The sequence below is a fragment of the Pangasianodon hypophthalmus genome, chromosome 28 (assembly GCF_027358585.1).
Source record: "Pangasianodon hypophthalmus isolate fPanHyp1 chromosome 28, fPanHyp1.pri, whole genome shotgun sequence".
Taxonomy (NCBI): Eukaryota; Metazoa; Chordata; class Actinopteri; order Siluriformes; family Pangasiidae; genus Pangasianodon; species Pangasianodon hypophthalmus.
The window spans coordinates 14,903,457-14,924,952 of NC_069737.1; the positions used below are offsets into that span (position 1 = coordinate 14,903,457).

Here is a 21,496-nt window from a genome sequence, read left to right on the forward strand (position 1 = left end):
TGACATCATAACAGTTTGCACGTTTGCCTCACACCCGTCGATTCCCGTCTCCGCCCTGTGTGTGTGGAGTTCGCATGTTCTCCCCGTGCTTTGTGGTTTCCTCCCTCTAGTTGTAGGCTGATTGGCATTTCCAAATTGTCCGTAGTGTGTGAGTGTGTGTGTGATTGTGCCCTAAAATGGATTAACACCCTGTCCAGGGTGTCCTCCGAGTCCCCTGGGAGAGGCTCCAGGCTCCCTGTGACCCTGTGTAGGAAAAGCGGCACAGACGATGGATGGATGGGTTTCATCTTATGCTAGCAAGCGTACAAATTAGCTACGACGCTGTAAATCGACTGACCCTGTCATCTTATTAAATGTATATGAGACGTTATGAAGTTAAATAAAGTTCGGAAAGAAATAGCAGAGCTCGTTGGTGTCCCCGGTGAGTGGACCTGCTAGTACAGTTAGATTGCTAGATCTGTTAGCGTTCTCCCCGTGTGGGTTTCCCTCAGGGTTCTCCGGTTTCCTCCCACCTTCCAGAAACATGCTGGAGGGTGGACTGGTTAGGTTAGGTGTGACTGAGTGTGTGTGTGTGTGTGTGTGTGTGTGTATGTGTGTGTATGGTGCAGTGTATTCCCACTTTGCATCCGGTGTTCCCGGGATAGGCTCCGGATCCACAGCGAACTCAACCTGAACAGGGGAAAGCGGTAACTCTTGGAAACAGCATGTAGGTCTGTGCAATATATCGTTTGCTAATTGATACTGCGATATTATGACAGCTTATTACTGACATTTTGATACACTGATATACAGTAAGCGGCCACGATATGCAAAATGAATCAAATCCTTTAATATACTGTTGCATCTTGTGATCAGTATCATCGCAATGCGGTGTTTTATCCGTGGATGTGGCTGTCGGGAACCTGCGCGAGACCGGTGCGTTTATTAAATATTCACGCTCTCAACGCGCAGACGTTTTGTTTCGTTAGACACAAAGCGCGAGCCGCCCATCTCTATGCTTAAATAAATAAATAAATAAATAAATAAACTCCCTCATCCTCATCCCTCCCCCCCCCCCGCTCAACTTCACTGTACCCGAGCGAGCGCGCGCGCGCCGGCATCTCGTCTCGTCGAGCGCGTGCGAGACTCGAATTCTTTCTCTCTCTCTCTTTCTCTCTCTCTCTTTCTCTCTCTCTCTCCGTCTTTTATCTGCTAAAGAGAGGCGTTTCCTCTCGCGTGCAAAAAAAAAAAAAAAAAAAAAAAACAGAAAAAAGAGGACCGGGGAACCGCAAAGCCGACTCACACAGTAGGCGCGAGCCGCCGCCGGACCGAGACGGAGGTTCACTCAGGCGCGCGCTCACCTCTGCGGCTGCATTGTTTATTATTTTTCTTTTTTCTTAATTTAATTTTTTTTCTTTTTTGTTTAAAGAGCGCGTGAGCAGGTGCACCGCTACACGGACCCGGAATTATTATTATTTTTTTTTCTTCACTCTTTCATGGACTTTATATTTGTATATTATACATAATATAACTATATATATGTATATGTAAATATACATACATATATATATATATATATATATATATATATATATATATATATATATATATACACATAAGCTGCACGCGGAACCGAGAGCTCGAGGCCACTCCACTCTGCGGCGTAAATTAGCGGAGGTAAGCAGCACCGTGCATGGGCTTCATCCCAAACCGCGTAGCCTAGTATAGTGTAGTGTACTATAGTCGCCTACTAAAACTACTACGTCACAAAAGAGTCAAAAGAGTGCACCCAGGCTATAGAGGAGCACTGTGTAGTGTCGGAGTGTTCGGATTGGGACGCGGCCACATGCAGTGGTCGGTTGTCATGGTAACCTGGAAAGCCTCTCTCTAACTGACTGAGTGACTGACGGCTATAAAATGCGCTATTTTAGCAATCTGGCTTACGGCTCGATCCCAAACCACACGCTGAACACTAACTTGCTATAGTACGCCTAAATAGGCTAGGTTTGGTGTTGATCATTCTTCGACATGTAACGGCATTTCCATAGCAACCGTAGCACACTTGCTAAGTTTTACCCAGCAGTTATTGTCGTTTATATCAGTATAAGTGTATGTGTGCCATCTGACTTATCATATCGAGTCATTTTTAACGGATATCATTAACTTTTCACTAACTAGCTATTATGCTAGCTATTTTGACACTAATTAGACATAGGCTACTATTTAGTGTAGTATGCGGTTTGGGACGCAACCCGTCCTGTCAGCCTTTTTATCTCTTTAATCCGCTTTAACCGAAACCCGAGATAGAGATCACGTTAACATTAAAACGTGGATTAATTCTCATCCCGCGACAATACACGGCCTTGTTTTTAATCCCTACTATTTAACAAGCTTTACATTAGCGAGAATTTCGTCCAGTAACAACAACAACAACAAAAGAATTAAACATCTCGCGCCTAACTGGGAGCTCGTGGCGTGTATGTGTGCGCGTTCATGCGTGCGCGCGCGTGCGCGTATGAATTCCGACGTGGTCGCGAGCCTGTAACCGTCAAGTCGATTAGCATGTTAGCAACCCACAGGAAAAACCGAGCTAACAACCAATAAATATGTAAAACTCGTTTAAATTATGTATTTGACTAGAATACTGTGAGAAACACAACAGTATTCTATAAGAAGTAGGGGTTTAAAAGACGTTATGGAGTTTATGAAAAAAAGATTGAGGAAAAATAGCATAATTCAATCATAGCTGCTGACAGTTATTCAGATGCTGCATACTATATAGGCTAATAATATAATATAATATAGGTTACTTAACTATGTAAGGAATATAACACTTGAAAAAGTAATGTTTTAGGTATCTGCTAGAAAATGGAAGAGCATATTAAGAGAAACATAATATTGGTTACTTGCTTATTATATAGGTTAATAATATAATATAGGTTACTACATTATTTAAGGAAATTATGGAATGAAACACTTGAGGAAATGATGTTTTAGGAAAATAATCAACAATGGGGTGGTGTGATGAAACAGAGTTTCTGTTCCCACCCTAAAGTTGATTATTTTCCTATACTATCACATCCCGAAGTGTTTTATTCCTCTTATATCACAGCAATTTGCCAACGATTACATTTTTATTTTCGTTTATTAAAGTATGACTCGCCATACATTTTTATTCTTTTTGTAGTTACATTTAATGTTTGGGAACATCCATGAAAAAAGTTTGTTCGTGTTGTCATTTACATAAAAGCAGCTAGGCCTGTAAACAGTCGTTCCCTGCTTATACTTATGTAAAGTAGCTGTGTGATCAGGATGAGGTAATGGAGGGATGGGGAAAGCTGACCTCCTGTTTCTGGTGCAGAGGTAGCACTGAAAGTGAGAGAGCGAACACACACACACACACTTTCATTTCCTCTTACCTGTGTGTGTGTGTGTGTGTGTGCGTGTGTGTACAGACAATAGCCTCTTTCTGCTAAACTGCAGTGGTACACGGCCATAGAAACTCACTGTACATCTGTTATCGCTGCGTCATCAGATCTGCACGGCTGGGTTGTGCTATAAGGTGTGTGTGTGTGTGTGTGTGTGTGTGTCAGCTCATGTAAAGAAATGAGGAAACCCTTGCGGCATCAGCCTTTATCTAAAGGTTGCTAGTCAGCTTTAGCACATCATAATGGTTCAACCTCAATATCTAGTGATGGGCTTCTTCGGGCCGTTAAGGGCGGAGCTTATTAATATTATTTGATTAGCCAATCGCAAACTAATTTCATGATGTCGTCATAATATTCTAATTTAACATTAGCTAACTTTCTGGGGACCCTGGTTACTGTTTTTATAATAAAACAATAAAAGAGAATAAAACAATTTCCTAAAGTTAGTTAGTGATATGAGATAATTAATTTGAATAAAATTATGTACGTAATATTAACTATATTTCTGCTGACCTCAGATATGTTTTTAATTACATAATAAAATATCCTAGCTAAAGTATTGTCTAGGTAGCTGGTGTTGTTAGGTAGATGGTTAGCCTAGCTAAAGCTGATAAACTGTTATGTAAATAAAATTAGTATTTTTTGTTAAGCAGTTTGTTGATCTGAAGAAGTGAAAAGAAAGTATTGTTGCTTTCACTGATATAGTTTGTGATTTGTAATTTCATACAAATGGCATGTGTTCGTGAATCTGTGGTGCGTATGTTGCGTGTAAACACACACACACACACACACACACAGAACAGCTTGTAGGGTCTGAAATGAGTGCATACACACCTCGCAATTTGTAAGATGTAAATTAAAAATGCTAAACTAGTTTTCACGAACCCAGTGCCAGCAGTGTATCTATTTATTTATTTGTGTGTGTGTGTGTGTGTGTGTGTGCGTACAGTTGGCTAATGTCCCAGGTCAGAAAAAGCTGGGCTTAGTGGTTGTAAATGGGCCAGAAGAACAAACTGCAGATTCATTATATGCAATGTGCAGGCCACACACACACACACACACACACACACACACACACATCTATTTGCAGAGATCTTTCTGAGAGATTTTATGCAAAAAAAAGGTTTGCTGATGCGTTGAAATATTTGCTGATGTACGTAGATTATGGACAAACTGCAATTATTGGTTATTATTTTGTAAATTAATGTCTTGAATGATTTGAAATTCTCCAAATATTTTTGGTACATTATAGTACAATACTTTACAGTAGTGTCCAATATTATATAGTTGTTTACTGTAGCTTATGGTATAGTAAAATATTGTACAGTAGATTTCAGTGTAGTGCAGTATAGTACAGTGCAGTAGTTTACAGTATAATATGGTAGTTTAGTGTAGAGTACAGTATAGTACAGTAGAGTAAAATACTTTACAGTGGAGTATAGTATAGTACAATAGTTTACAGTGTGGTACAGAAGAGTATGGAGTACTATATCATACAGTAGATTGCAGTATAATACAACGTAGTACAGAAGTTTACTGTGGAGTACAGTAGTTTACAGTATAGTACATTGTAGTACAGTAGAGTACAGTAGTTTACAATATAATATAGAACATAATATTCATATATATATATATATATATATATATATATATATATATATATATATATATATATATATAATAGCTATAAATATTATATCTATATTAGTATATAAAATAGGTATAATATTCAGAAACGTTTTTCACTGTTTGATGATTTCCGAACAAATTTAAAAAACTTCATAATTTATTAAGAATGCGTAATGATGATTGTTGATCTTTAACAGGGAAGATAACAGTGGATTATTATTACTATGAAGGTAATTTGTTTAACTAAGTTAGCTTAATTAAAGTTAGTTAAAATCGTTTCTCCTGATAGCTTGAATTTGTGACATTTCCCAATATATAGCAGAACCCATGGATGTTTGTATTTTTATTTATAAGTGTATTTACAGTGCTAGTCGTATGGAGTTTTGGAAATTTGCAGCACATCTGAGGGAAGTGTTGATTTCTTAAAGATTTGTCTCAATTCTATTTTCACTATGTCCTTACATTGTTTAAATAAAAGACCTGACAGCTATAACAGGCTAGCTAGCTGAAATACGAACCGTATCCATTAGTTAGCTTAAGGTCTGCGTTGCCTAGCAACAGTTTTCTCATGACTTTAACCACTTGTACTGGTTTGTGGAAAGCACAATTTCTTGGACTGTCTTGCCTCGTAGTAACTCCATATGCTTGCAGATTTATTATTGGGGTTGTGTATTTGTGTGTGTGTGTGTGTGTGTTTATATGTTGACACGCCGCCGATCCTTTTTATAACCTGCCACTTCTAGAGCCAGGAACACTTAGCTCATATTCATCATATTCACTCTCATAATGGATTGGGTGTTGAGACGAGCCTGGACTGACCATGTCGACACATTCCCTGCGTGTGTGTGTGTGTGTTGCAAAAAATAACCCTGAAGAACTTTAATGACGAGATGCCTAAGCTACTGTTAAGCCTTATTTGGTTAATTGTTATTCCCTTTTGAGCCCACACAGACAGCCGTTATGGATGTTAGGTACACTGTACACTGTGATAACAAATCTGATTAGAGTATTTATAATATTAATGATGTATTACACTGGTGTGGACAGTGACATCACAAATTTTTCTAGTTGCATTAATAGCCTGCTTTTTTTAATTAAACCCTGGCACTGCTGTTAAAGATTGTTATTTCCTTCATAAAAAGCTAGCTAGTGATAGCTATCTAAGAAATAAAATCTAATAGCTAGCAAATGAGGCTAGTTTGGAGTGTATGGGAATTGAGATTTGTTCAAGCGAACATAAAGTTTTGGCTTTGTAAATTTTGGAGAATAAACCTGAAAATAAATTCTTTTCATGGATTTTTTTCGGTTCCACAGAAAGTCTTAGAAACCTTTTGTTTAAGTTGCTACCACATACTAGCATTTACAACTAGCAAAGACAAATTAAAATATGTGTTGAAAGACTTTTCATCTTGTTTGTTTTTTGGCTATTTTGACTTCATTATCTAGAAAACTATCGACGTAAACACTCGTCATGACCGTGTGAAACTCGATGCTAATCCTGAAACACTTTACACTCTTTTATGAATAGGAACCCGACCCCATTACACAGACGGAACATATTCCCAGCATTGCATCATCGCGGCGCGGCCTGTGTCAGCCCAGCTAGCTTGTAGTGATAGCCCAGTCATGCATGGCTCGTGAAGGACCTTGACCTTTTTAATCAGGCACTTCAAAGGCGGCCGCAGCTTCATAATGTACGGGACACTCAACACCAGTCTGAAAGCTTTTCCTGGTAGAACATCAAATCGAAATGCGCTATCAGTGTAGTGTGATGCTAATGAAGTAGCCTGGGATTTATGAGAGAAAGTAATGCATATAGGATGTTATGTGACACTTTATTAAATATATATACATGCACTATTATTGATTCAGTTGTGACTTTTAATGAGAATCTGAGATTAGTTAGGCTGTCTTGCCTGTTCATGTTTGTGTGTGTCATATTTACAGTAGTCGCTGATGATTTATAAGGACAGCTGATAGCTCTCGCTGAATTTAGCCCATTACATCAGTGAGAATGACGAGTCTCAAATACAAAAACACACATCAGGGCCAATATTTTTGACATTAAAGATGCACTCAGTGGAAATAAGTGTCCCCTGTACACTTGCACTGATTTTCAATGTTTTTTTAATATTTACGATTAAATAAGAGAATTAAAGGTATATAAATAAAAGCAATCACATTGTTGTATATGTTTGTGTGTATGAGCTCTTGAGTGTTAATGATGCCATTTTTAAAGTACACTTCACTCACTAGTTTACAGTTATCTTTCTCCGATATCTTCACAGTATTGTAACTTAAAATTGCACGTTTACTTGTCAAGGCTGATGAAGCTTTAATAGATTTATCTACAGTTGTGTCCTTCATGTTTATTCAAACCTGAAAGCAGCGACCTTGCGGTCTGCAAGGTCAGTCACAAACTCTAGTGATGCTGCCTTTTAGGGAAAAGCAACAGAGCTGAGCAGGTTTGCTTCCACTGGGGGCGGAGCTAATTTCTGGGCCAGAAACAAGTCAAAAGAACCAAGATTTATTGCATGGAAATACTGTGTGTGGTGTTTTCCATAGGTCCCTTTTATTATATATATATATATATATATATATATATATATATATATAAATACTTTTAAAAAATGCAAATTGCACCTTTAATGCTTTTAACACAATTATCAACACAGGACTGCTGAAAATATTCTGACGAGTCTATGTTCAAAATATTGTTTTAAAGATTATCCACACTTACATTTACTAGAGAGTTCCAATTAGTGTCATTTCACACATTGCTTAATTTATCAACGCTGACTTTATAGATAAATGCTGAATCTGTGGACCAGAAGCTCAGACTGCTAAAGTTTTATATAAATATTTTAAATCATCATTTTGAAATCACACACAGATGACATTTTCTGTCCTTTTCTTCTCTGTTTTGTGGGTGAAGTTGTGATCTGGGTATAAAGTCAGGACAGTAAAGAAGAAGAGTGAAGGTCCATGTTGACGGGTTCGGCGGACGTTCGCCTCGCCTGAACGAGAGATTTTTCCCCAAGGAGTTTTATGACGGTAAGAATCAGATGATCTCAGTTCAAGTTTTACATCCTAACCAACGTGCTAACATGCTGCTAATAATTTTTTTCTTCTCTGTGATAGCTTTAGCTTAATAAATACAGACATTTAGTGAGTGATATAAATCTATACACTATAACATTATTTTCATTAATTTTCTAGTAAAGAGCTCTATATCCTAAGCTAGCAACATCAGTGAACATGTAGTGCATTTGGATTTTAGAACTAAGTTATAACTTTTATAACTAAGGCTTTTTTTGTAGTTATTGTATGCCAGTTGTCGCAAAATGAAAAAGTGAGAGCGCCAGAAACAATATTGATTCCCAAAGTTCTAATTTGTCCCTGCATTTTAACCATTTAGTTTCCGTGGTCAATGGAAAATAATCCTTTATTTACTTATCTATTTAAATTTTGGCTCTAGCAGACACTGATTACACCATAGACACAAAAGAAACGTTAAATATTAGGAGAATATAAATATTAGGAGAATACCAACATAGCTCATGGTAGCTTAGTAACTAATGTTATCTGTACACATAAAGGTAAAGCATTTCAACTGGGAATATATGACTGTCTACAGGAAGCATGTGATACTCTTTCTGTGTATAGTTTTGGTGCAGAAACAGGTTCTAATAAACTGCGACTTGAGTCCAAAACACAGGAATGAAAATTCATCACATGGGCTGGTGGGTTCCTGAGACATCAAACTGAACCCAAAACCAAAATCTCCACTATAAAATCCCTTTTTTCAGCTCAACTGTTTCAGTATATTCACTCCTTTTTTCTCCTTGTATCTCTTTCTTTCTCTCTGATTCTCTTCCGTTTCAAACACACACTCACACACACACATATTTGATTCGATCTCATGATCTGATCCCATAAAATTCAATTCAGTTTGTTTTGACTCGATTTGTTGCAATTCAACTCAATTTGATTCGATTCTATTCAATATAATTTAAAGCACTTCAGTTTGTTTTGATTCAGTTCCATTTGATTCAGTTCGATTCTATTCAATTATGGTTTTCAGTCTTTCATTCCATCTCTCTCTGTTTCAGCCTCCCTGTCTCACTCACAGTTTCTCTTTGTGTATGTGTGTGTGTGTTTACTGTCTTTCCTCTTCCTCATTCCTGCGTGTTTGTGTCCAGTTTTATTCAGGGTCGGCACAAAGGCCTCGAAAGGGAACACTGGTGCACATACACACACACACACACACAGAGACACACACAGAGGTTGAGTTTCAATGGCTGAAGGAATGTGAAACTGCACACACACACACACGTGCACGCACAAACACAAACACACACACAATATGGTTCTCACACATGCAAACACGCAACCAGCGATCCACAGAGACCAGTGACACACACACACACACGCACATCACACCTAATACTAGTGATTCTATGTAAACATTTTTAGGAGGGTCTTATCTTTGTCTCGCTCTATCACAACACACACACAGACGCACACACACACATGCACAAACACACGTAAATTGTCGGAGTTAGTGTGAGTTTAAATCACTTATTTATTTTAATTACACACAAACTTAAAGAACATTTTAAAAGAAAGTGACCCAGAACAAATCCATAAATTAAGGCAAATAAGACTACTATTGTTCAATTACAACAAAAGTAATGGTACTCTATTAAAGTAGTGTGTGTGTGTGTGTGTGTGTGTGTGGTAACCGACACTCTGCAGTGGCTGAGCTACATTACTGGAAGATTTCACACACACCACACTTAGGAGGCGCTTTTTCACCATTCAGTCATCATTCTGTTGTTTTCAGCTCACTGTGAGCTTCACCTTTTATGGAGTTTTGTGGGCGTGGACAAATGTGAATCAGCAGTACTTGGTTATGTACAGCAGATTGCTGTTTATCAACATACGCACATGAGCATGAAGGAAATCAGCATAAAATTAGGTAAATTTAGTTTGGGTTTGGTGATGAGAACATAACGCACAACTTTACTAAAAGACTGATAAAAAATAAACAAAAATAAACAAAATTCACTTAATATTCTGAATACTGAATCGTGTTCGATTACTCTGTAAATGAGGGAAACTGGTTACTGTTTACTGACGGCGTATGGGCCAAGTTCTGATCGAGTGCTTTGAGAATGGACCTTGAATTGTGTATGTATGTATGTGTGTGTGTGTGTGTGTGTGCGTGTGTGTGAGGTTAATGCCCTCTGTTCACTTGTCTTTGCGGTATGTAACGAATCAAGCAAAGCGGAATAATTACTCCCAATTAGCACAGAGCACTAATGAATCTGAGTTTTGTGTGTGTATGTGCATGTGGATGTTTCTCTGTGTGTGTGTGTGTGTGTGTGTGTGTGTGTGTGAGACAGAGAGAGGTCTGGACTGGATGTGTGCGTGTCACGTGTATATCAGTTCTTTAACAACAGTGGCTTACGTAACACTACATACCAATCTCTCTCTCTCTCTCTCTCTCTCTCTCTCTCTCTCTCTCTCTGCTTCCATCCATTTTATTACTTTTCCCTCAAAATCTTTTATAATCTTTTGCTCATAAAATGACACTAATGGGCCAAATTGGTTAATACAATCACCAGATTTTTTTTCTGATTATAAAAAATATTAAGTATTAGGTAGGAACTCAGTTTGTGATGCCACAAAATAGATACAAAATGGCTACCAATGATGTACTAACACGTACTACTTACTTAAGCCTATTTATTGTTTAGGCTCAATTAGTGTTTATTTATTTATTTATTTATTTATTTATTTATTTATTTAACAGTTTTTTATTTATTTTTTGATTTTGTTTATTTTATTTTATTTAGTTTAGTTTCAAATTTAAAGTTATTTTTGTTTCCTTACAGAAAGAAAAGAAATTCACTAGGATTAGAGGCAGTAGTCCTAGTTTTTATTTAGATTTTATTTTAGTATTTTAGTATGAATTTTTTTTGTACTTGTCTTAAATTTGGTGATGTATAACAACCTTGGTTTGGGATTTTCCTTGGCATAAGCTAGCTACTCACTAGGAGTAATGATTTTTTGGGAAATCATATTTATCAGAACATTTGAAGCTGTGAATATCACAAGACCGGGTCGTTCAAACCTGGTAAACATGAAGCTTTGTATCTTTGTATTCTATTCTCTTCTATAACAGAGGAGCATTTAGACACGAAAAATGTTTACAATCCGTTCTGTTCTGATCTCAGCTTCTCTAAATCTAAGCACATCTTGCTGACCCCCGACTTACGGTTATCCGTTAAACCATAAATCCAACCATAATCCTGATTTCATCTTTCATTAAGGAGCTTCGCTCAGCCTGATCGCTCTACATTATACCTCTTTAGTTCCTTTTGCTCTGTTTGCTTGACCTGAACAGCAGTTTTCAACCGACTGCTTGCAGTTTTTACGAGAATTTCTGTGGTCAGCTTCGGAAAACCAAGAAACGTTGCCAGTACCTTTGGGTCGCCTCAAACTCGCACTATTCAATGATTAGTGATTCCGAGATGTGCAGCCAGGACGAGCAGCCCTCAAATATGCAGCTTTGAAAATACTCTGGCACCTTTTCAGTGTCCACTTTTACAGGAGGAATCGCTTTCTGCCTTCTTTGGACAGCAGATGCTGAGGATTGAGTTGGTATGCCTGGATCTGGATTTGTTTTGGAGCATTTATGAAAACCTTTCCAAATTTCTGAGCTTCTTTTACATTTGAACTAGTTTTAGAGTCTGCTAGCAGTAGCAGTAGCACTTCCACCAGCAAAAAGTTGGAAAAAATAGCTAATTATGAATTTTTAAAGATCTGATGTGGAAAAGTTGTCATGTGGATAAAGATGAGATGGGGTAAAAGGGGAATGGAAGATTATGATGTATGTGCAATATGGTGAAGATCAGTTTTATGCAAAAGAAACAGGTTAGTTCTGAGGAGTAGACTGACAGATGCCACACCTTCTTCAGTGGGACTGACAGACAGAGGCCACGCCTCCTTCAATGGGAATGACAGACAGAGGCCACGCCTCCTTCACTGGGAAGGAGGCCTAAGAATAGAGGAGTATCTGGCAGTTTTGTCCTGGTGAGGCTTTTAATAACACACACACACACACACACACAGTGAGTCACACAGCTGTTGACAGCATAAGAACGGCTCTCTCACAGTGGCCCTGGCTGGCCGTGACCTTTCAACTTTAAATCTCTTACACAACATGGTCTCATGTGTGTGTGTGTGTGTGTGTGTGTGGCTAGCTGGCTATTCAGCTTTTTATGTAACTATGTAATTAACATTTTATCTAAGCTAAAGACAACATGTCAGGAAATGCTAGCGAGCTAACAATATTTTTAATACCTTATTAGCTAGCTATTTAGTTTTAGCTATATTAGTCTAATATTTTCAATGACGCTAGCTAGCGCAATTAATGTCACGCTAACACATGCTATCTACCTTTCTCAAACAGGTTTTTAATTAAAAAAATAAAAAATAAATATATTGTTATTCAGCTAGCTAGCTGTTGAAGTAAAAATCCTTTCAGGTTTGGTCATGCTAGCTGGCTAACAAATTTTGTATCACGTATTTGTCCACATGTACGAATATATTGGTGATAAAATGAGTCTTTCACTTATAAGTACTGGATTAGTGCCAGATCATCCATAGTCCCTTTTAGCAATTAGCCCTTTCAGTGTTCTGGCTCCATAATAGTGTACAATCAATCTAAGTTTCAGAAAAAGGGAAGAATATAATTAAGCATTGTTTATATTCATGACTCGGCACATTTCCCTCCATAATTCTGCAGCAATAAATCTCCTCACGCTAACTGCAGGCATTAAATTAGAGACAGCTATTAGATTTAATTGTATTTAAATGAGTGTGTATAGTGTAACACGTCCCCTGAGAGATAAAGCCTTCAGCTCAACCATAAATCATTTAATTCTACAGAAAAAAATATAATAATTTTATAGCAAAATTATTATTATTATTATTAATAATAATAATAATAGTAATAATAATACTACTACTACTAATAATAATAATGAAATACACAAATAAAACAATCAATTCTAAAATACGGAAATATTTTAATAATAATAATAATAATATAAAAGTATAACAATATAATTGTTATTAAGTTGTTAAAATACAATAATACAAAAATATATATAATTTCAGGAAAATATTAGATATATATACTATTAATAATATTAATAATAAAAATCATATACCCAAGACATATATAGTAAAATTGTATTACACACACACACAGAATTATAGAGCTGGTTCTCGATGTGTGATGACTGCATAAGGAGTTGATCTGAAAACCAGTGTTAGTATCCGTGAGTGTGTGTGTGAGTGTGTGTGTGTGAGTGAGTGTGTGTGTGTGAGTGTGTGTGTGTATGTGTTTGTGTGTTTCCTGTTTTGGCAGCTGCTGTGACGCCGCCGGTCTGTACCCTCGAAACACTATCCCATAATATAACCTTTATTGCCAAGGCGACCCACCCTGCCACACCCGCTGTACTAAAATTGCAGATGTGACAAGTGATATGTGTGTGTGTGTGTGTGTGTGTGTGTGGAAGCTAAAGAAAAAACCTATTAGACACTCAGTGAAGTGATTATGTATTACTATATTGGATACAACAGTTATAGTATATATAGTTTTAACGTAAACTCGCACAATGATTTTACGTAAACTTGTACAACCATTTTTTTTTTTTTTTATTTCAGGTCAGATGGAATGAGAGTTCAGCAGTTTGGTATTTTTCTGAGACCAACAATATTTAAGAGATGTTAAAAACATCATGCTAAGTTTAATTTTAGTCGTCCTGAGTCTTTTCGTAGTAATTTCCCAACATATCTATCAACATAAATGTTGAAATTTTCTGACAATTTTGTCTTATTTCTGCTGTTTCTCTCTCTTTATACAGTATTTCCTGTGTAAAAGACTTTTAATGCAATTATTGGTAGCTAGATAATTAGTTAATGCTAGTAAAACAAATAATGCTAGCTAGCTAAATTGTTAGTCTAAAGTATTAGCAAGATTAAGCTTGGCATCCTTGTTTCCTAGTTGCCTAGCAACATTGTTTTCAAGACTTAATGGGCATTTCATTTAAAAGCTGGTTAATGAGTTAGCAGGATACTGTAGCACGTAGCTGTTATGTGTTATATAAATAAATCTAAAGGCACAGTGACAGTGAGAATGACACAAAACTGTTTAAAATATCAACATTTTCCTCAGATGTGTTGGTACATTAGTGAGAAAAGACTCCATTGGACTACAATTACATTTAGCATTGACCGCTAACTGAACTACAATGGATTCCCGCCATTTTAAGAAACGTCAAACCTGTGGGAAAATGTTCGTGTAAATAAAGATTGAATGGAGTTTTTTTTATTTGAAAAATGAAGTAAATGGTGTATAAACATGATATTTGAATTATTTTTAAATAGCTAAAAATTACTTGTGGAAGCTTTTTGTTGGGGGACAGACTTTTGGACCCGACTGTATTTTTATAGCAAATAGCAGCAGTCAAGTTAAATTTAAAACGGTAACAGGAGCAGTATGCGAGATGTGTGTGTGTGTGTGTGTGTGTGTGTTGGTAGTATGAGAAAGCCCTCTAAAAGAGCATCATGGGCCAAAATCAGTACAGTGAGATCTGCAGAGGAATTTGACTCACGGTCATTTAGAAAACACAGCCGACTGCTCCGACAGATTTACACAGTGGCGAGAAATCAGCGAAAATACACAGAAGGAAAGTTTGTAGTTAACACCGAAGATGCTGAATGGTACGTGTTAAAGTTTTATTTTAATAATTTTGAGAAGGAATTAGGAATTAAATATAATTTACACAGGATATACTGTATGTGTGTGAGGAGAGACTCGACTGTTGTGTGTTCCTAAGAGTATAGTGTTTCAGTGATGTGTGTGTGTGTGTGTGTGATTTCTTAGAGGAATTTCTAGCTAGCCATGTAACTATCTGACAGGATTTCTGAAATTCATAAGTGAGAAAAAGTGAGATAAGTGATAATAATATTTACTTCTAATGCTAACATGAGCTAACTTAAGATTTCTGAGAGGATTCATAATGCTTATAATTTTTACTGCTAAAGCTAGCAGGTTAGCTAACATGACCTACCCTGACAGGATTTTGGAAAGGATTTTATGTCATAGTCATAAATCTTCATATTGTCCATATCTAATGCTAGCTAGATAGATAATATAATATTCCTGAGAGGATTCATAATGTTTATAATATTGCTAATTCTAGAAAGTAAGCTAACATGACCTAACCTGACAGGATTTCTGAGAGAATCTTTAGGTTATATGCTTTAATGTACGTAATCTCCACTGTTAACGCCAACCAGCGAGCTAACATGACCTAACCTGACAGGATTCTGGAAAGGATTTTATGTCATAATCATAAATCTTCATATTGTCCATGAAGTTGTCCTTGTATAATGCTAGCTAGATAGCTAATATGAGCTTGCCTACAGTTTCTGAGAGGATTCATAATGTTTATAATATTGCTAATGCTAAAAAGTTAGCTAACATCACCTAACCTGACAGGATTTCTGAAAGGATTTTAAATCATATTAATAATTTATCACATTCTCTCTACTACTGCTAGCCTGCTAGCTAATATGACCGATCTTAAGGTTTCTGACAGGATTCATAACGTTTATACTCATTTCTGCTAATACTAGAAATAAGTTAACATCTTTATTGTAATATCTATCACTGTAATCTATCTGCTGCTACGTACACTTCGTATTTACCATGGCAACATCTAGTAATTAGCTTTCAGACAGTTTGTATCGTCAGCTTTATTATCTTGCTAGCTAACATTTAAAAGATTAGGTATGAAGCTGTTGTTATTTAGCCTTAGCTAATGTTTCTTTGGTGAAATTGGCACTATTTTATCAAAATTAGAATCAGTGTATGTTTTGAAATTGATGTCTTTTTTCTTTTGGGAATTTTTCTTGTTATATTTATTTGTAGATTTTGAGCCAATTTAAGAGTTTTTACTTTTCTGTGTGAAAAATTGAGTGAAGAATTTGAAGCTGTACATCAACGTTTACCAGATGATTTAATAAGATGAATAATTGCACGTTTAATTGTTTTTATACTTATTTACCTTTTTATTTATTTTACTTTTTAAGTTTGCTTGTTGTTATGCTAATCAAGCAAGAGGCTAGCTAAATTTGTAGTAATTGCTATCCAACTTGGCCAGAAAAATCAATTCAGAACTCCAAAAACAATAAGGTTGATTCTACACTTGAAGAAAAGGAAGAAAACTAGTAATATTTTTGTCAGTGAAAGGTTCAGCAGGTTGGACTTTCCGAGGAAATGTGACGTTAGACATTCTAGCACTTCAGCTGAGATCGAAGTTTCTGCTCAGCCAACAAAAACATTATTTTGTTGAAGTGTACAGACACTACTTACTAATCAGTATGTTTTTTTTTTTCGCCCTCAACTGGCACAATTAGACATTTTCTGTTTTCCTACAAGCAGTAACCTTCATTTATCTTAATATTCCATCACATTTTAATGGAAAGTTCCGTTAGTTGCCCCCTGAAGTTTAATCTCACTGCTTTATATAATTTCTCATTGCCTGCAGAAAAAAACATTAACTCCAACATTAATATGTAATTCTGTTCTCCTTTAATATGTTTTACAGCCTTTTTGTTTTAAGTTTTTTAAGTTTTTAATCTGAAACATTATGACAAAACTAAACAAACAATTTTATCCAGTTGGGTGTAATATTTAGGAATCTTACCGTATTGGAATATTCTTCTTAAAACATTATAGACTTATTATTGGAGGTTTTATTAGACTTTATTTTTGGATATTTGGTTAAAATGCATGGAAATATATATATATATATATATTTGGCTATAATACTATAGGATTTGTTGTGGTTATATAGTAATTTGGACAAAATATTCATAAATATTATAAATATTTAATTAAAATATTCAGGATAAAGCTGTTACTAAAGACAACTGAATGAAAAATATTTTGATATTCATTATGTCTTTTCTTATTAAATATATTATTGAAGAATATTTGATAGTTTGGGATTTTGGGATAATTCAATTCAATTCAATTCATTTTTATTTGTATAGCGCTTTTTACAAAGGTCATTGTCTCAAAGCAGCTTTACACAAACAAAAGTAAAGTGAAGTGTGTGTGTGTGCCGTCTCTGATGAGCAAGCAGGGCGACGGTGGCAAGGAAAAACTCCCTGAGATGGTGATAGGAAGAAACCTTGAGAGGAACCAGGCTCAACAGAGAACCCATCCTCATATGGGTTTACACTGTAGTGTGCGTGTGTGTGAGCACAATGGATAAATTTTCAGAATTTGTTTAGAATATTATGAATATTAGGAATATTATGAATCGTCTAATCTTCATACAGTTTAAGGTTAAATATTAACGTAGACTATTCTATATATGAAGTTTTGGTTGAAATTTTCTGAAATTATATGTTTAGAGAATTTTGTTTAAAATGTTCAGATATTTTAGTTTAAATGTTTTGGTTTAAATATTTATATTTATGTTTACATGTTCAGGCATATTATAATATAAAATTTTTTTAATGTACAGAAATGTCATAATATTTATGTATTTTTTTAACCTTTAGGAAAATTGTAATAATTACTTTTTTTAATGTTCAGAAATATTATAATATTCTTAGACCTTTCAGAAGAAAGTTTGAGATATTTTTAAAAATATTTTTACATTAAAAAAATTCCTGATATTTTGATATTTTTTCATGCAGCTACGTTTCCATTTCCATATTATGCTCCATTCTCTTGCAGAACTACGAAATGTTTCCTTTCAATCCACATTCAGTCAGAAATTCAGCAATATTCAATAATTAATTAACCTGAACCCAAGCCTTCCTCGTGGGGTCTAATGCAGTTACGTCTGAATTATTTATCTGCTGTTGTCCAGCTTTCCAGTGAACCTGCACTTTAAATAAAGGCAGGATTTGCAGGATCAGTGGCTCAGTGAGTTTATTAATATGTATTTTGTTCAGTCTGAGCCTGTATGAGCGTATGAGCATGTGATGAGAGTATGACGTTATTTTATTCACACATACCAGACACATACTGTAGATTTCTGATGGTAGACTGACCGGTGTCAGCCACGGGTGTATACACACTGTCTCACGCTCATGTCATAATGACACAACTTTCTATTTCCAGCCTGTCTGTCTGTCTGGGATTCCCATCTCCGTTCCTCATTAGTGTCCCATCTACACACTTAAAGGAAAGGTTCGATGGAACGCCACTTGATGTTGAAGATTTAGCCAGTAAACCTTGATAAAAGAGGATGCATGTACATATTTTAGGTGACTTTACAAGAGTTTTAGCATGTAGAGAACCGGTGTTTAGCCATAGAGCTGGACAATGTGATGATATTATATTGATATCATATATAATAACATCATGATACACTTTCCTAAGCATCATCAGTGTTTTTATAACTCTTTTGTTACTTACTGTAAGTACGTGAGCGGACATTAAATACTATTTTCCCGCCTTTTCTTCATGTAATTGCAAAATATTAACATTAACTTACTTAACATAGCTGTTTAACCAGTTTGTAAAATGGATTTGATAAAAATGTGAAGTAAAAAAATGAGGCACTAAATAAAAATACAAGGAATAAGTTACTGTTGAGTTATTCTTACTGACCTGAAGTTGATTATTTTCCTATAACACCATGTCCCGATGTGTTTTATTCCTTTTACACCACTGCTGATTTGTATTAGTTAAAGAACAATGTGGTAGTTTTTATCCATTTATAGTTACATTTAATGACGTGGAACATCTGTGAGACAAGTTAGTTCCTGTTCTCACTTACGTTATAGCAGCTATAAACCAAAAATCGTAAAGTTCTCTGTCCTGAAGATGTCAGAAAACTTAAAAATTACACCTTTATCTTTGACTGTAACTAGAGACTCCTTCCATAAAAGTTAAATAAACATCTCCTTATGGAAAAAATCCCCATAAAAACGATTATATTTATTTCTTCGTTAAATGACTACACATTTTTAATTGGTTTATTCTTAAGCTTAGTTCATGTGGAGCTTTTGCTGTACAAGTCCCTGTGTACGTTGTTACTATAGAAACGATAACGTACTCTATTAGAACGAGTGCATTAATATATACCCAAGTTTCCACCAAGTGTGTGTTTTTGTGGGATTTTGTGCTGTTTTCACTCACATTCATATTTTGTGTGTGTTGCAGGAAAGTGAGTTCTTATTCCCAGAAGTTCTAAGAGAAAATCTCCATCATGAACGCAGGTACAACTATAACATACATGAATCCAAAATGTATCGATCAGAGACGTATGGTGTCCGAAATTAGCACCAAGGCTAATGTAGCTAACAAATCATGGAATCTTATCTCACCCAAAATCCTTTTCCACAAACCTATGTAAAGTTTTAAGTGAAGTGCATGAATTTGTTCTAGACAGCTCAGTTTGATTTTTTTGTTGTTGCTGTTGTTGTTGTTGTTCTCGTCTCGGAGGAGTTTAGCTGAGTCAGCGTGCATTAACACTGAGCTCGGCGTGTTTCAGATAATTTGTGCTGTTTTTAAAACAGCTTAAAAGATAAGAGTGGACATTTAGCACACCTCTGAGAGCACTTCATCCAACAGAAAAAAAGCAGAGAGAGAGAAAGAAAATGAAAGGTTCTGGGAACAAGTACGGATTATCTTATTAGCGGACTGCTAGCTTGCATTCTACAAACCAGCTGTATTAGCAAAGTTTTTCCCTTATGATTGAGTTTTACAGATACTCAAATAGTACTTAATGGTAAATAATAGAAACAGAAACAAATGGCAACTGGCTGTTAAATGTACAACAGGAAGAGAAAAAGAGACACACTACAAAGCAAGAGAAAGAAAGAAAGAAAATACATCAATGTTTTTGATGTTTGTTTGTCTGCTGTGTGTTTTCAGGTAGTGAAACTCATTCGTCAGACTCTGGTAAGTGTGATTATGTTTGTGTATTTATACAAGTGTGCGTGTGTATGTGTTTGTGTGTGTGTATGTGTTTGTGTATGTGTGTGTGCGTGTGTGTGTGTGTGCTCTATAGGTTGTCATGTCATGGTATAGGAATAAGACAGTAGATATGAGAACCTGAGGCAGATATATAGATGGATGGTGCTATATAGTAATTTTGTGTGTGTGTGTGTGTCTAGATGGCTGGCGGTCTCGCAGTGTGACAGATGGATTGAGGAACGGCGATGCGAGTAGCTCCACTCTGACAGCTAAAGGTTACCGGAGTGTTCGTCCCAACCTGCAGGACAAGAGCAGCCCCGTCCCGGTAAAGACCTAAATCACACTTCACTCTCCACTCTACTGTAAACCTGTTTTTATTTAGCAATTCTGTTTGAAAAATATATTAACAATATAATGTACTATAGATTGATTATATTACAGTAATTCCAGACTTTCCAGGCTTGTCATGTTACCGAGAAACCACAAAGCGTAATCTCCTCTGTCCTGAAGATGTCAGAAAACGTCTCCAGGTTACGTATGTAACCATGGTTCCCTGAGGGAACGAGACGCTGCGTCACGAAACGCTATGGGAACGCCCCCGCGTGACCGCGCTCTGAATCACGTGTCTAATCCGTCCAATGGATGGGCGAGACGTCACGGGCGGGGTGACGTAGCGACCCGGAAGCATAAAAGCCCGAGCGGCGAGCCCCGCGTTAGCTTACTGGAAAATGAAGCAAGCACCGCAGGGACGCCGGAAGTGTGGCACCGAGACGCAGCGTCTCGTTCCCTCGGGGAACCATGGTTACATACGTAACCTGGAGACGTTCCCCTTCAGGAACTCGAGCTGCGTCACGAAACGCTATGGGAACGAGTATACCCACGCCGCCAGACTTACAAGTCCCTGCCTCCAGGAGGAGGCAAGCCTAAGGCACAAGGACAGAGGAGCCGGGAGTGGCTCGGGTATCTAGGTCATAAAACCTAGCAAAGGTCAGGGGCGTGGACCATCCCGCCGCGTTGCAGATGTCCTGTAAGGACACACCTGCCAGAAAGGCCTTAGAGGCCGCCACCGCTCGGGTAGAGTGAGCCTTGACCCCCAGGGGACTGGGGAGACCAGAGGACTCGAAAGCCAGAGAAATGGATTCTACAATCCACCGGCTGAGGGTCTGCTTAGAAGCAGGAAAACCCCTCTTAGGGGGACCAAAGCAAACAAGCAACTGGTCCGCCTTTCTCCACAGGGCAGTTCTGTGGACGTACGCGTCCAGTGCTCGCACTGGACACGTACAATAGAGCTTCCGATGGTCGGGCTCCCTAAAGGGAGGAGGACAGAAAGCCTGCAGCATGACCGAGATCGAGCTGGAGGTCTGATCCTCAGCGCACCGCGGAGGAAACGTGTCACCCAGGGGTGCCTGCCCACTGACTGGCCATCGAGAGG

At 36.9% G+C, this 21,496-nt stretch overlaps 1 protein-coding gene across 4 annotated transcripts in view; it reads left to right on the plus strand.

The window, feature by feature from the left end:
• Positions 1-1,143: 1,143 nt before the first annotated feature.
• Positions 1,144-21,496, plus strand: part of sorbs2a (sorbin and SH3 domain containing 2a) — a 53,077-nt gene continuing 32,724 nt past the window's right edge. The window contains exons 1-5 of one of the 4 annotated variants that reach the window (XM_053230819.1): positions 1,144-1,656; positions 7,972-8,090; positions 19,309-19,364; positions 20,023-20,049; positions 20,265-20,389. In XM_053230819.1, the coding sequence (XP_053086794.1) occupies positions 19,355-19,364; positions 20,023-20,049; positions 20,265-20,389 (162 nt within the window). In that variant the 5' untranslated portion in view covers positions 1,144-1,656; positions 7,972-8,090; positions 19,309-19,354. The remainder of the gene's footprint in view (positions 1,657-7,971; positions 8,091-19,308; positions 19,365-20,022; positions 20,050-20,264; positions 20,390-21,496) is intronic. The other 3 variants (XM_053230820.1, XM_053230821.1, XM_053230822.1) reach the window with 3 other exon arrangements.